This window comes from Lactuca virosa, chromosome 1, assembly GCF_052849685.1.
Source record: "Lactuca virosa cultivar CGN04683 chromosome 1, Lactuca_virosa_CGN04683_v6, whole genome shotgun sequence".
NCBI lineage: Eukaryota > Viridiplantae > Streptophyta > Magnoliopsida > Asterales > Asteraceae > Lactuca > Lactuca virosa.
This window is the reverse complement of record NC_136426.1, coordinates 187,562,868-187,579,293: the sequence shown is the minus strand read 5'-3', so window position 1 is coordinate 187,579,293 and position 16,426 is coordinate 187,562,868. Positions and strand designations below refer to the sequence as shown.

At 39.2% G+C, this 16,426-nt stretch overlaps 1 protein-coding gene and 1 pseudogene across 14 annotated transcripts; both read right to left on the bottom strand.

Annotated features, from left to right (window-relative positions):
* Positions 1 to 4,742: 4,742 nt before the first annotated feature.
* Positions 4,743 to 7,629, bottom strand: LOC145163162 (tobamovirus multiplication protein 1-like). Of its 14 annotated transcripts, XM_079082083.1 has the most exons (12): positions 7,493 to 7,629; positions 7,174 to 7,196; positions 6,844 to 7,063; positions 6,671 to 6,742; positions 6,467 to 6,547; positions 6,141 to 6,246; positions 5,923 to 6,050; positions 5,694 to 5,796; positions 5,460 to 5,620; positions 5,170 to 5,368; positions 5,044 to 5,098; positions 4,743 to 4,944 (listed from the first exon to the last, which is right to left on the bottom strand). In XM_079082083.1, the coding sequence occupies exons 2-7, from the start codon at positions 7,194 to 7,196 to the stop codon at positions 6,037 to 6,039; spliced, it is 516 nt and encodes a 171-aa protein (XP_078938209.1). In that variant the 5' UTR covers positions 7,493 to 7,629; the 3' UTR covers positions 4,743 to 4,944; positions 5,044 to 5,098; positions 5,170 to 5,368; positions 5,460 to 5,620; positions 5,694 to 5,796; positions 5,923 to 6,036. The 14 variants fall into 14 exon arrangements, with proteins under 14 accessions (XP_078938209.1, XP_078938184.1, XP_078938188.1 ...); XM_079082058.1 differs by lacking the exons at positions 7,174 to 7,196; positions 7,493 to 7,629 and having other exon boundaries at positions 5,164 to 5,261; positions 5,344 to 5,368; positions 6,844 to 7,149; XM_079082062.1 differs by lacking the exons at positions 7,174 to 7,196; positions 7,493 to 7,629 and having other exon boundaries at positions 5,170 to 5,261; positions 5,344 to 5,368; positions 6,844 to 7,149.
* Positions 7,438 to 8,149, bottom strand: LOC145163260 (uncharacterized; annotated as a pseudogene).
* Positions 8,150 to 16,426: the final 8,277 nt, after the last annotated feature.

The window sequence follows — 16,426 nt, the reverse complement described above, 5'->3', positions numbered from 1 at the left end:
CTTCAACGGTTTTATTTTAATAATAAGACTACTTTTCACTATTTTTCTAGTACAGTACAACTTACATTTCGGAAAGAACCATCTTTGTTAACTCTATGATTACTTAGTATATAACTTAGAGTTATAGACAATGAAGATCCGATAGGCAGTGGAATGTGTGATTTCCACCTTACTTCCTGTTTCTTGTTTGGTTGTGGGCTTAGGGCAGATACACACATTCGACTGTCTGTTCGATCTTTGATTGTATATAACTTGTATACACTAAGTAATCATAGGAGGGTATTATCATTACTTTTAGTTTACGTGGCAAACACGTCGTCAGCTAGTTTTACTTGATAATAAAACTGTATTACACTATCTTCAAATACAACATTTCATACTCGTCGGCTTTAGGACAACAGAGAATCAAATTTTCGTCTATGATTGCTTAGTGTATAAGCTAGAGTTATATAAAATGAAGACTCGATCGACATAGAATTGGTGGGTCCACTTTGGATCATGTTCCTTGTTTGGTTGTGGGATTAGGGCAGACCCATTACATTCGACGGCCTATTCAACCTTGATTTTATATAACTTGTATACACTAAGAGATTATAGAAGGAAGTTATGGGATTTCTATAATTTACACACAGTTATACTAAAAGCAATACATTATACTACTTACTAATACGGTACAATTAGCATTTCAGGAAAACATATCTTGAGGAACCTTATTGCTAAAGCTATGATTACCTAGTGAATACGTTAGGGTTATATACAGTGAAGATCTGATAGGCAGTGGAATGTGTGATTTCCGTCTTACTTCCTGTTCCTTGTTTGGTTGTGGGCTTAGGGCAGATACACACATTCGACTGTCCGTTCGATCTTTGATTATATATAACTTGCATACACTAAGTAATCATAGAAGGAACTAGTATGGGTCACATTACTTACAACTCATTTACAAAGAAAATATAGGATTTTCTGGAAACAAATACGATAACTGATGTGAATTATGAACATTGATTTGTCATGCGGAATTAAAGAACACACAAAGAACATGGTAATTTGGGTGCTAAAATGTGTATTCGATCATAGTAAATGAGTACAAAAAAGGTACTAGATCTAGAACTCCATAAATACCTCACTCATTAATCACTATGAACTACATCTCTCAAGTACACCTCTACAAGTGGTATGAACCCACCTTATATAGAGGTTTTTACATGTCTTTCTCTCTCTTTCTCTCTCTCTCTCTCTCTATCTCTCTCTATCTCTCATGTCTCAAGGCTAATTGACCACATGCAAGTGCGTCTACAAAAGTCAAACCATTTACAAAGTCATACATGGATAACTTTGTACCCAACATTCTCCCCCTCAAATTTAGGAATGGATGACCCGCTTCAAATCTTCCAAAATCAAGCAACTACGTGAATCGAGCCTCAAACGTGACACATGTAGAGATGAACTTCAAATCTTCAAATCTTCAATGATTTTTCAATCCGGGTTCTAGAATATGAGGCCATACAAACTGAGCATCAACGGATAATTAGGAGTTTCTCAATCTCCAAATAATCACCCTAAAGTTGAGCATAAAAGCACACCCCAAAAATCTTCAATGAGACCAAACCCATCATGAACCTAAATCACTTCCGAATTTCCAATCGAATGATTTCATAAGCTTCAAATACTCGAGGTCACTTCGGTCTTCAAGTCCGTGTAATATGAAAAATTCAACTTTCGAATTTCCATATAAATTTCTCCCCCTTTTTATAATCGAAAAATGATTATAAAACCAAAAAGGAATGAGAAAGTGCTCAATAAGGAATTTTTTTATCCAAAACTCTCCCTTAAAACATGGCATAAACATTTTGCTTCAATCCGTAAAATCAAAAAAAATTCAATTTTTAGCTTCGTTCACGGACCGCCTTTGACAAAATTTCTCAAAAGTGGGTAGAAATTGTCAATTTCAAAATTCTGCAGTGACCCGGTGCGCCCAAAACAGCCAAAAATGCGAAATTCTCCCCCATTTGTGAAACTGGGTAGAAAGCGTCAATTCGCATTAACTGCAGGGACTGAATGTGAAACATCTTCATACTTCATAAAATTTTGACACCATTTAAAAATTGGGTGAATATAGCCAACTTGCTGAAAGATGAACGATTTAAATCGAAATGATCATGTTTATCTTTCCCAATGCGATACCAGGAAGCGAACGGATGAACATCATCGACCATCGACCATCAACCATCGACTCTTGGTAACGACCTCTGAACCTTCTATCTAAAGGACCCTTTACATCGATGCCTTATACGGTCCCTCGACATCGATGCTATTGAAGAACCCTTCGACCATCGCATGTCGATACAAACAACAAGCCTTCGAAATTACACCTTCTCAGCCTTAGCTTTTAGTTTTCAACCCAAATCAATCCAAAATAATGGCCTTCGATCTCGCTGCCAATCTATCTTGCCAAAATCGACTATCAAAACCCGAGTATCACCAAAGTCGACTCCAAAGATCACTTCAACATCAATCAACCCATTCGACAGAATCTCAATTTACAACTTGAACGCTCCCATGACGATACCATCGAAATTGATTTTACCATTCACAAATTAGACCCATTCGGTATCACTCAATCTATCCTTCTTTATCTATCCATCATTATCCATCCTTCCTATTTGACATCAGTAACCAAACGATTTCCAAAACACACTCAAGTCTAAAATCAAAACTCAAGTGTCGAACAAGTCATAGCCTTCGTTATCAAGAACAAAATACATCCACCTTCGAAATTAAACCCTAAATCAGACTTGATTTCGACATCTACAACCCATGTTCAACTCCTATTAACCACTTTTAGCCTCCAATTCATAGAATCACCACATAAAAATCGAGTTTGACTTTTCGAAGTCAAAGATCAATAAACACAAAATTCAAGATTCCAACACCAAATTCCAGACCAAAAAGTGTTCAATCAATTGTTCTTCATCATATTCATGTGTTTTTGGTCAAGTTCATCTAAATCAAAGATACAATTTGATGATTTTTCAACTTTAACTTGAACAAAATTGATTTTAAGAATGAACACAAAACATAAAATCGATTCATAAGGCCCATTTAACAATCAAAACAAACTCTAATCGATTATTTAGAATCGTTAAAATGAAATCGGAACTCAAGAACGATGACGCAACAGATGAATCGCTTGGAATATCAAGAATATCAAGATGTACAACTCGTATATGCACAAAATGAAGAACAGTCAACGAATCGTATATTTGATTTTAATGAACATTTGGACTTTTTGTTTTAAGATATTGGATCGAAAACTGGGCTCAATATTTGGATATGACCAGTAACGAACATCAAAACCATGGATTCAAGATAACAAAATGTAATAAATGGATCCATAACACGATTTTTGGGCCAAATTCTTGATTTAAACAAATAATTGCAATTGAGAATCAAATCAAAAAACAAATAGAATTGGATCGGGTCTTGATCATTGAAAAAATTATTGGATCATAACAAATGGGTTTTTCAAAAAAAATTGATCCAATGAGTCAAAATGATCAAAAAATTCAAGAACATAAGCACAAATCAAAAAAAAGTCTGAGAGATTAAGAGAGATCATCGAGAGACTCACCATAAATGTTCCAATTATGATGATTGTAGCCAAACCGAGAATCGTTTCTTCAAAAAATCATGTCGATCTTCGAAGACCCGCTCTGATACCAATTGATGTGAATTATGAACATTGATTTGGCATGCAGAATTAAAGAACACACAAAGAACATGATGATTTGGGTGCTAAAAGGTGTATTCGATCATAGTAAATGAGTACAAAAAAGGTACTAGATCTAGAATTCCATAAATACCTCACTCACTAATCACTATGAACGACATCTCTCAAGCACACCTCTACAAGTGGTATGAACCCACCTTATATAGAGGTGTTTACATCTCTCTCTCTCTCTCTCTCTCTCTCATGTCACAAGGCTAATTTACCACATGCAAGTGGGTCTACAAAAGTCAAACCATTTACAAAGTTATACATGGATAACTTTGTACCCAACAATTACTTACATTTCGGTTAGGACCATTATTGATAACTCTGTGATTACCTAGTGAATATGGTAGGGTTATATGAAATGAAGATCCGATAGGCAGTGGAATGTGTGATTTCCGCCTTACTTCTTGTTCCTTGTTTGATTGTGGGCTTAGGGCAGATACACACATTCGACTGTCTGTTCGATCTTTGATTATATATAACTTCTATTCACTAAGTAATCATAGGAGGAATCAATATGGGACACCTTACTTATAGGAATTCAAAGCGTCATATTTCATACTTTAAGCATAAGAAACTTATACATTTTGGTCTTAAGGCCTAAGACTACATTTCTTTTTCTGGAGGAACACACTGACATTTTCAAAGAATAAAGAACATACTTTCTAAAACTAAAATGCTTATAAACTCACCAACTTAAATGTTGACACTTTTTCAAAACCACTTGTATTCTCAGAAAACCAATACACAGTTATACACACAGGTTTTATGAAGACGGAACATAGTAGCGTCACGTCTTAGTTTTTGCTTTGTACTTTTGGAGACAATCAAACTATGATTCGAACACAATGTAAATACTTTATTATCAATATAATGGTTGTTGCTTTGATTACTATTATTCAATTGATATGATATTGTATATGATGTCCTCCACCCCCGAACATTTCCGCCGTTCCGGTTTGGGGTGTGACACAAAAAATACAATCCATTGCACAAAATTTAATGTCATACAAATAATAGTTCCAATAGTAGACAGATGTAATACATCAAATGTGAAAGAGATGAAAGTCATCAACAAATAATAGTCGAACTATAAGAAGTTGTTGCCGACCTTCACCGCATCCGAGCTACTTTACTTGACACTATGAACATCAACAAGACCTTCAAATCTGAATAATGCAATTAAAACCAACTTTTAACCTTCAACTAAAACAAACTTTTTTTTCTGATCGTAAGTGTATATTATGTTAAGAGCAATGAAATGAAACCATAAATGGAAAGGAGTCTCGTTGCTATCACCAACACCAAGCTTCTTTTAACAGACTGCACATGAAAAGTAAAATATTAATAAAAAGAAAAAAAGAAAGTAGATTGTTATTACTTATTACCATTACATGAGAAAAGTGAATAGCAACAATGGGTAAGCAAGCTAGTCTTGTCAATAGTATACAAAATCACTGAAATAATGTTAAAAACTTGTAAATCCCTGAAATAAAGTTAGAAACTTGTAAATCATCTTTGATAAAGTTAAAAACTGCAACATGAGTGTAGCTTTGCCATGGTTTCACCTTTGAGGCTGTTCTTGATCGATCCCTAGAATAAAGTTAAGAACTTGTAAATCAAAAAGTATACAAGTGTTTACAAATCATGAAGAATGTAAAAGATGAGAGAGGGGAATACTTACTTGTATAGAAGCAATGGAGGAGTGACTATAGGTTCGTGGAGGAACACATACGACTACTTTAGACAGAAATATCCATGTTCTGATATTGCATCTTTCAATTTTAAATCCTCCTCCGGAGTCCACTCATTCATTTAAGTGCATGATCTAAGAAATTAACCCATCTGTCACACAAACAAGATGTCTTTTCTATATGTAAATCAACCAAACATCTTATCTTAATTATAATAATGATACCTTTCTTGGCATTATACTTGTGTACTGCCAGGCACAATTCTACACTTGAGACCCAAATCCTAAGAACATCAGCTCCATCAGAAGGTGATTCCCGTAAAGAAAACTGAAAACAGTTAATATGCTACTAAAAGATTAATGTTGTAACATTATAGTTTTACTTTGTAATTTCATAAATCTATTTTTTTTTAAGTAGAATAGGAAGAATTTAAAGTGAGATGCTATGATTAACCTCTTAATTCTTGCCTCCTTCAATTATCAAACGTGGATCAACCACATTACCCAAGGATTTGCTCATTTTTAAACCTCTCTCATCCAACACAAATCCATGGGTTATAAGTCCAGACTATGGAGCTTTTCCTATGATAATCAATTCAACAAAATAAGAATAAGAAATAATCACAATAATAAAGATCATAATAAAACATGTTAATAATAGTAAAAATATACCTTTTGTTGCAACACTGGTTAATAAAGAACTTTGGAACCAACCCCTATAAATATGCATGCCAATGAAGGCCATCTCTGGTCTCCAAAACAGCAGCTCAAGAAGAGCCTGCATTAAGTTCATGTTTAACAGGTTAGGTTCACTGGAATCCATGAAATTAGGTCGGAATTGGAATTCAATTCCATTCCATTCTAGTATTGGGTTGGAAAACAAGGACGGAATGCTTTCCATTTTTAAAAGAAAGATTGTCTTTTCTTGACTTTTTATTTAATCATATATAGAAAAAACCAATTTTTTTTTTTTTAATATTTCCTTCTGAATTTAATACTTTTTTACATGCAACAAATATCTTTCCAAGGAATCGCACCATGTTGCTATCATCCAACCAAAGGTATATCCAAAGACAACCCTGAAGCAAAAAACTTGTCTCAAATCATTATTCAATAATTGATGTTAAAAAAATACATTTTCGAAAAAAATTGCAAATTTGTAATATGTCAGGTCTTTTTGGGAAATAATATAAGTACCTTACTTGTATCAAGTAAACTCCTGCATTCACTGATACATAAACAATCCTGAGTTTATCTGTTGGTAAACTTTTAGCCTGTTCATTATACAAAATAAACAATAAGATATGAAGATGAACAATAATAATAATAATAAATAATACATATGATCAAAGATGGGTAGGTGGATTTTACTTACCTGGTGATATATCTCAAACAAAAATAGGACAAAAAGAGTATATGTTGAGAAAAATAGTAAATCGGGAACTTCCAATTGAACAGATGAAACAACCGTCAAGAACAGATCCATCAACATACTTGATGCATCGATCAGCTTCCTTGATGTTGGACATGGATACAAACCTAAATCGACAGGATTCTTGAGTCCAAGGATCAGTAACCAGGTGAACATCTTCCACCTAAACCACATACCCAAAATATTACTCAAAAAGGGAGAAAATTTATCAGATAAAAAAAATCTTTTCAAGAAACATATGCAATACATAGAGACATACACAATTACACATACCTAGACCTCCTTGAGTATAGCATCTGGAAGAAGATTCGAAAAAAATTGAATTAGCAATGATATGAAATAACTCTTACCGCATGCATGAGAAACCAAAATCACTCCAAAACGTTCAACATAGGAAAACCTTTAAACAACTTCAATCACAAAGATTTTTATGCAGTTTTCAAAGCAATTATCAAATATTCAAATCCATATATTCATCTCAAGTACACTAGCCGACAAAAATCTAACATTCATCAATCAAGAATTCAAGATTCATCATCAATCCAACTCCTTTTCAGCCTTAATCCCCATTACCCCATATATTTAGTTGTACCTATAATTGATTTTAAAATCGCCTCCAAGGACATGTACAGACAATACGTATCTTCTTGCTTCACCTTTGCGATTTCATCGATGGGTTTTAGGATTATGGTTGATGCAACAACAAGACCTGCACGCCCACTCCCAGAGTCAATTCCAGCAGCGTTTTTATGAACGCCATTAGGTTAACTCTGTACCAACGATTAGGGCTTCCGATTTGTACTTATGGGTGCGAATGTTGAAGTCCTTGAAGAACGCCATTAGGTTAACTCTGTACTGACCTACTGCCGGACCTACCGGTGGTCCAGGTCTTGCTCCGCCGGCTGGGGTGGTGAGACGGACTGTCGCCGCCACTGGTCGAAGTGTTAGAATTTCCTTCAGGGATGCCATTTGACTAAAATTCGAACATGAAAAAAAAAATGGAACAGTAATACGAAAAAACCCTAAATCCTTAACTACAATATTAAGAAATTAAAGGTGAATGATAAGAGATTGATGTATATGTTTGTTCTGGAGTCTGAACGAATCAAAAAAAATCAACAACATTGCCGGTGGAAACAAGGGAGAGGAGAATAAGCGGGGTTTGTGATTTTTGGGATTTCATTTCCCTCCTTAGGTAAATGGAGATGTTATATGGACACGCGCGTTTCATTAAAAATAATCAAACGTCTTCCGTGTTTTTTCCTTTTTTTGTTGTGGCATTAATTTTGGGGAACGCATAAATACGTGTTCTCTGTCCTTGAAATTTAGGAAAGTTGGATATTATTTTTACAGGTTTTTGTCATAAAAGCCCTTAAATTTACATAAAAAAAACCGGTTATGCCCAAAATCGATTTTGTTTGCCACAGATGCCTAACATTTGCCCCTCATGTTTCATTTTAATGTTTTTTACCGGTTCCCCTTTACCAACCGGTTACATCCACCCTTTTAACCCCCAAACATCATCGTCTTCCGTTAACATCGATCCAAAGTCTTTCCCTCCCCTGTCTTCTATTCTCTCCCCCATCTTCTACCCTAAGTATCTATTAAATGGCGACTTCGTCTGCCAAATCAAGCTTCCAAGGTTGTCCAACATCGAGAAAGAAAAGAATAGTTACATGTGGATGTGGAGATCTGTGCAAGGTATCTGTTGCTCGAACACCTGAGAACTATGGAAAGAAGTTGTGACAACCCGAAACTTTTATCCTGTACAATTGATCTTTATTTCAATATTAAACTCGATTTTATCATCTTTTAACATCGTTTAACAGTTAGTTTAAGTGTTCTGAGCTTTAGTACAGCCGGGAATGAGATTGGAAATGAGTCAACAAGTCGTATAGAGACAAAATCAGGCCATATACCCTCCTGAGAGGTGTGTACGGCCGCACACATGGGTGTGCGGCCGCACACCCACCCTCCAGCCGCACACTCCCCCTTATATATATAAGGAGACCCCCTTCACTCATTCCTTTCCTTTGGCTGCACTCTACTTTCCCTCAATACTTTCTCTCTCTAAAAACTTCATCCAAGAACACTCTAAGGGCCTCAAGAACGTGAATTACTCTATCATTCAACTTGTTATAGTGGTAAGACACCTGAATCTAAGCCTAAAACTCATAGTGTTCTTCGTGTTCTTCATCCTTTGAAGGTGTACGGACGCACACCTTCATAAGGTGGCCGCACACCCCTTAAAGACTCCCCAAAGTGAAGAGTTTGGCCTCCATTTACTAGTTGGACTTGGTATTAGCACAAGAACACCTCAAAATCGACATTTTGGGCACAAATGAGGAGTGTACGGCCGCATACACCCTCTGTACGGCTGCACACTCCTGTGTGCAACCGCACACACAGCCTGGCCGCACACTCACTCAAATAGTCGTACACCTCCCTTGTTTGATCATATAGGGTCCCAACAAGCATTTCCAAGTCTTTAGGGTGGTTTTCCCGTCATGTTTAGTCATGAAACACCCTAATTATAACACGCATATGTGTTATCACATGTTAATAGCATCCACTTGCGTACGAAACCTCAATTGACACTCAACACTCCTAACCGATCATCCGCTCGAATCATCCGTCAAACAGTGAGTTCATACCCCTACGCTTTTTTCGAGTTTTTCATGTTTTCAGGGGGGAATACAAGCAAAAGTACAAGGAAACTTGTGCTCAAATTATCTCATTTTGCATAGAATGATTTTATGTTCAGTATGCTTTTAACTCAGAAAACTGTTTTACCAATCGATTAAGAAATCAACTCGTAGAAACAGTTTTCAGATCTAAAGCAAGAAACTTGTAAATCATAAGCAGGATTTTCGTACTATTACTTGTAATTTGTTAGGTTAAGTTTTGAGACATGTCCTTGGTAACACTCCCTCGGATTCGTGAGTGGAGGACTACGACTTATAACCAGAATCTCTTGGAGGGAGAGCGTGACTATTGTGTATAGATCTATATGGGACTGACTATCTCGCACCCTCGCTGCTAGCTACAGCGGAACCGTTGGGTTCAGGGGTGACAAAGTCATAAAAGATACTGGCCCCCGTTTCGTGCCTTATCCAGTCTAAGTATGGTTATGTCACAACTTAGGTAACGAGAATTTACTTTTGTAATAATAAAACGAGTGAACTAACCTCAAAGTAATAACTGATTTGATTACTAGAGGGCATCAGTAACGCCCTCAGGATCTAGTTCACTACCTATTTATATTAGTTTTATTTATGTAATAAGGCTAATACATCTCACAGCGAGTAACCAGGGTTTTTCAAAGAAACTACATCTATCGATACAAGTATGGCAGATGCTTGTACACCTCGTATCAGAATCGATAATCAACTATCAACTTTTAAGGAAAATATAGGATTTTCCTGGGATAACTTAACCTTTCATAAACAGGCTGTTTAATGTATAACTAATGGTTAATCAAACCTCTTTCATAAGAAAATATAGGATTTTCTTGGGAAACAACTTTTCAAAGAATCAAAGAAACATTTCCTTCACCAGAATTAAATGCTTATGAACTCACCAGCTTTATGCTGATATTTTTAAAACTGCTTGTATTCTCAGGGCATCAATAGACAGGTACTCTTGCCAACTTTTGGAGAAGACGGAACATTCTGAAGTCACGTCTTTTACTTTTGCTATATACTGTTATGTATAAATCATGTTTTTGAACAATGTAAATATTCATATTATAATGTAATGGTTGTGTTTACTTCGCTTACTATGATACAACTGTTGTGATACTACGCATGACGTCCTCCGCCCCAGAACGTTTCCGCCATCACGGTTTCGGGGTGTGACAGATTGGTATCAGAGCTATTGTTTATAGTGAACTAAGTATACCAAACCTTACATGGTATACAACTATAAATACTAAGGGGCTGAAGTGCTCTGAACTAAAAGTATACTTTTAAAATATAAGTATTTTTACAAAGAATATACAAGTATACCCGAGTACCAGAATCCGTGTCATGAGTAGAACAAAACAAAAGTATTTTGGATGTTTAGCATTGCGGTTAAACCTGGGCAGTTATGTAATCATGTCTAGGGTCAATATAGCCTGATCAACTATATTCATTCGAGACATGACCAACATGTGCTTGTGAGTGACCTTGGTGTTGCAACAGGCCTAAAACTTACCCGGTATCCATACAACTTAAAATACTATAGGAGTATTTTAGTCAGAGCTGAATACATTGTAGGAATTCATTCCTAGTGTTGCTACATATTCGTTTCTTAGCGATAACTTACTTGCATTAGTAACTTTCCTTTGCTTATCGCTTAGTAGAACACTTTATTATCAGGATGAGATATATTTTGTTTCATATATCTCGAGGACTTACCACCCTCTTCTTCCTGATTGTTTCTAGAACGAGATGCCTCCCCGAAAAAGACCTATCAGAAGGAACAACGACACTCCACCACCACCACCCCCTCAGTTTGATCCCGCTGTGTTCCAGGCAGTTGTTACTGCTGCTGTGGCTGCCGCAATGTCACAAATTAATTATGGCAGATCTAGTGGGCAAGGAAGTGGTACTCATCCCCAAAATCAGGAAAGTGGTCAAGGACACCAGAAGGAGTGCTCTTATAAGGACTTCATGAACGTAAAACCCACATCCTTTCGACGGCACTGGAGGTGTTATTGCCCTGACTCGATGGTTCGAAAAGATTGAGTCCATCTTCGAAATCTGCTCTTGTTCCGAAGCTAACAAGGTGAAATTCACCGCTTGCACTTTCACCAACAAAGCATTGACCTGGTGGAATGGTCGGGTCAAATCCATAACCCTGCCAATAGCAAATGCTATGGGTTGGGAGAGCTTGAAAGAGCTCATGCTTGCTGAGTATTGCCCTCGGGGCGAAATGTAGAAACTGGAGCACGAACTCTGGAACCTAAAGATGAAGGGTTCTGACGTTGCCGCCTACACATCTAGGTTTGAAGACCTAGCGCTTCTCTGCCCAGGGATGGTCACCCCGGAAAGCAAAAAGGTTGAAAGATACATTTGGGGGCTGACCCAGCCGACCAAAGGAAATGTCTTGGCTGCTCGGCCAGCTACATTTGATAGCGCCAAGTGCCTGGCATAGACTCTGATTGATCATGGAGTCGATCTCGATGAAGTGACCGCCACTCCTGAACCGGCTAAAGGGAGTGGTGAGAAGAGAAAATTCTGGAAGCAGAGAAAGGGTCAATCTTCACAGGAGCCCTCAAAGAAGCAACGCACGGTAGCAGTTCACGCTGCTACTACCCCTGTCACTGCTCCTGCAACTCAAGCACCTACTAGTAGGTATACTGGTACCCTCCCTTAGTGCAATAAGTGCAGTTATCATCACCACATCCCTGGTCCATGCTGTGAGAAATCGGGCATTACAAGAGGAACTGCCCCAAGGCAAACAACCAATTGTGGTAAAAAGGGCCACTTTACTCGAGGCTGCAAAAACCCAGTCCAAACAACCAATCAGGCCTCTGGAGCAGGTGGTGGTCAAGCCTGTTACGGCTGTGGGGAAATCGGGCATTACAAGAGGAACTGCCCCAAGGCAGAAACAACTGGCAACACCGGGAGAGTACTAGCTATGGGGCAAGAGGAGGCCGTGGCTGACCCTACCGTTGTTTCGGGTACGTTCCTCCTCGACAACTCTTATGCATGCATTCTTTTCGACTCTGGTGCTTAAAGAAGTTTTGTTAGTCATGCATTAAGGTATTTTCTTAAACATAAATCCCAACCTTTAGCCGAAACGTTTACCGTCGAAATGGCTAACGGTGAGAAAGAGAGCACTAATGACATATTCGTGGGTTGTACCCTTACTCTGAACGACCATTCATTTCCCATCGATCTTATGCCAGTCTCTATAAAAAGCTTTGATGTCATCATCTGCATGGATTGGTTGAGCCCCAATTGTGCTGATATCCTTTATTTCGAAAAAGCTATCCGTCTCAATCTTTCCCCGGATGAAACTCTTGTAATCTACGGCGATAAACTCAGTTCAAACCTTCGCATCATTTCGTGCATCAAAGCCCAGAAACTCCTGCTGAAGGAGTGTTATGCATTCCTAGCCCACGTCATTAACGAGAAGCAGGAAGTTAAAGACCTCGAGAGCATCCCCGAAATCTGCAACTTTCCCGATGTTTTTCCCGAGGATCTCCCGGGAATCCCTCCCGAACGCCAAGTTGAGTTTCGCATTGACTTAGTCCCCCGGAGCTACTCCCGTAGCTAAATCTCCATATCGCCTAGCACCAGCAGGAATGCAGGAGCTATCTAGTCAGCTCAATGAGCTGCTCAGCAAAGGATTCATCAGACCGAGTTCCTCACCATGGGGAGCCCCGATCTTGTTTGTGAAAAAGAAGGATGGATCCTTTCGGATGTGCATTGACTATCGAGAGCTGAACAAGCTCACTGTCAAAAACCGTTACCCTCTTCCTCGAATTGATGATCTCTTCGACCAACTTCAAGGAGCCAGCTACTTCTCGAAAATAGATTTAAGATTAGGGTACCATCAGCTACGAGTCCATGAGGGTGATGTTCCTAAAACAGCATTTCGGACTCGATATGGTCACTACGAGTTCGTAGTTATGCCCTTCGGTCTAGCCAACGCACCGGTTATGTTCATGGACCTGATGAACCGGGTGTGTCGTCCTTTCCTGGACAAGTTCGTCATCGTATTCATCGACGATATACTTGTCTACTCCAGAAGCGAGGAAGATCACAAACAGCACTTGAGATCGGTGCTGGAAACCTTAAGGACGGAGAAGTTGTACGCGAAATTCTCCAAATGCAAATTCTGGATCCGAAGAGTAACCTTCCTAGGTCATGTGGTAATCGAGGAAGGCATACACGTGGACCCCTCCAAAATCAAAGCGATAGAGAACTGGTCAGCACCGAAGACACCCACAGAAATCCGTTAATTCTTGGGTCTCGCTGGCTACTATCGTAGATTTATCCAGAATTTCTCCAGAATTGCCCAACCCTTAACCACTCTAACTCAGAAAGGCGTACCCTTTTGTTGGAGTGAAAATCAAGACACTGTGTTCCAAACATTGAAGCGGGCCCTATACAGCGCACCTATCTTGTCTCTGCCCGAAGGGACGGATGACTTCGTTGTCTACTGTGATGCATCCAATCAGGGCCTAGGCTGTATGCTCATGCAACGAGGAAAAGTCATTGCTTATGCCTCAAGACAGCTGAAAGCACACGAAGTCAACTACACAACGCACGATCTGGAATTGGGAGCAGTGGTCTTCGCATTGAAGATATGGAGACATTATCTCTATGGAACCAAGTGCACTATCTTCACTGACCTTAAAAGCCTGCAGCACATCTTCAATCAGAAGGAGTTCAACATGAGGCAACGGCGATGGGTTGAGCTACTCAGCGATTACGAGTGCGAAATCCGCTACCATCCCGACAAGGCCAATGTGGTGGCAGATGCCCTCAGCCGGAAGGAGTACTCAGGTCGTAGAGTGAAGGCACTGACCATGATTATCCATTCCCATTTATCCGCGCAAATCAAGGAGGCTCAGTTGGAAGCCTTAAGACCAGAGAACATGCCGGGTGAAGCCTTGAGAGGAATGGAAAAGAACCTAGAGATCAAGGGAGACGGGGTCTATTACTTCATGGACCGGATCTGGACCCTAAAGTTCGGTGGTTACAGAGAGGTTGTAATGAACGAAGCTCACAAGACCAGATACTCCGTTCACCCAGGATCGGACAAGATGCACCTCGATCTCAAGAAACTGTATTAGTGGCCGAACATGAAGGCAGAGATCGCTACCTTCGTGGGCAAGTGCCTGACTTGCGCCAAGGTGAAGGTCGACTATCAGAATCCCTCAGGTCTACTCCACCAACCGGAAATACCTGAATGGAAGTGGGAGATGATTACTATGGATTTCATCACCAAATTACCCAAATCTCCGAGTGGGTACGACACCATTTGGGTAATAGTTGACTGACTAACTAAATCCACTCACTTCCTGCCTATCACGGAAAACTTCAAAATGGATAGACTCACGAGAATCTACATCCAAGAGATAGTTCGACTGCATGGTGTGCCTGTGTCCATTATCTCCGATCGAGATAGCAGGTTCACTTCGAGGTTCTGGCAGTCACTACAGAAGGCTCTTGGAACTAAGCTGGATATGAGCACAGCTTACCATCCTCAAACAGATGGACAAAGTGAGAGAACCATCCAAACCTTGGAAGACATGTTGAGAGCCTGCGTCATCGATTTCGGCGCGTCATGGGACACTCATCTTCCTTTGGTTGAATTTTCCTACAACAACAGTTATCATACCAGCATCAAGGCTGCGCCTTTCGAAGCTCTCTATGGCCGCAAGTGCAGATCCCCTTTGTGCTGGCTGAGGTGGGCGACACGCAGCTAGTCAAGGGACAAGCCCCTGACAGCACTCTCACTGGTCCAGAAATCATCCGCGAAACCACCGAAAAGATCGTACAAATCCGAGAACGACTGAAAGCCTCACGCGATAGACAAAAGAGCTACGCTGATAAACGACGAAAACCCTTGGAATTCCAGGTTGGAGACTGTGTTCTGTTGAAGGTCTCGCCCTGGAAAGGCATGATACGCTTCGGAAAGCGTGGAAAGCTGAATCCAAGATACATAGGACCATTCAAGATCCTCGCTAGGATCGGTCCTGTAGCCTACAAACTTCGTTTACCATAAGAACTTAGCAACATTCATCCCGTCTTCCACGTCTCGAACCTTAAGAAATGCTTATCCGACGAGACTCTTACTATCCCTCTCGATGAGATTGAAATCAACGAGAACCTGAATTTCGTGGAAGAACCAGTTGAAATCATGGATAGAGAGATCAAACGAACGAAACAAAGTCGCATCCCGATAGTGAAGGTTCGCTGGAATGCCAAGCGGGGACCTGAATTCAATTGGGAGCGCGAAGATCAAATGAACCAGAAATATCCTCATCTCTTTCCTAATTCATGATTTGTAATCTATGTTCGAATTTCGGGATGAAATTCCCTCTAACGGGGGGATGATGTGACAACCCGAAACTTTTATCCTGTACAATTGATCTTTATTTCAATATTAAACTCGATTTTATCATCTTTTAACATCGTTTAAGAGTTAGTTTAAGTGTTCTAAGCTTGAGTACAACCGGGAATGAGATATTTCAACGAGAACCTAAAACTCATAGTGTTCTTCGTCCTTTGAAGGTGTACTCTAACGACCCAATTTTCACGCCCAAAAATTTCATTTAAAATAAGTGGTTTACGAAACATTTGTAGTAAAACATCATCCGATCATATCATTTCATAAAAACATATCTCGTGTCTGAAAACCAAATCATAAAAATAATAATAATGTCAGAGTACAATCCCAGAACATCTCATGATGCGGAAAACCAATGCGTGTGTGTATGATGTGCCGCTACCGCGCCAGCTCCTTCCCCTTCGCTGAAGAGGTACCTGAAAACAAAACTGTAAACTGTAAGCACAAAGCTTAG

What these genes read in the sequence shown, in the direction of transcription:
- LOC145163162 (XM_079082033.1), bottom strand. Translation starts at nt 7,149, where the DNA reads ATGTATTGCATATGTTTCTTGAAAAGATTTTTTTTATCTGATAAATTT. An exon ending in CAGGAGTTTACTTGATACAA is followed by an intron (nt 6,548 to 6,670) that starts GTAAGGTACTTA and finishes TTTTTGCTTCAG; the next exon opens with GGTTGTCTTTGGATATACCT. An exon ending in TATTTGTTGCATGTAAAAAA is followed by an intron (nt 6,247 to 6,466) that starts GTATTAAATTCA and finishes AACTTAATGCAG; the next exon opens with GCTCTTCTTGAGCTGCTGTT.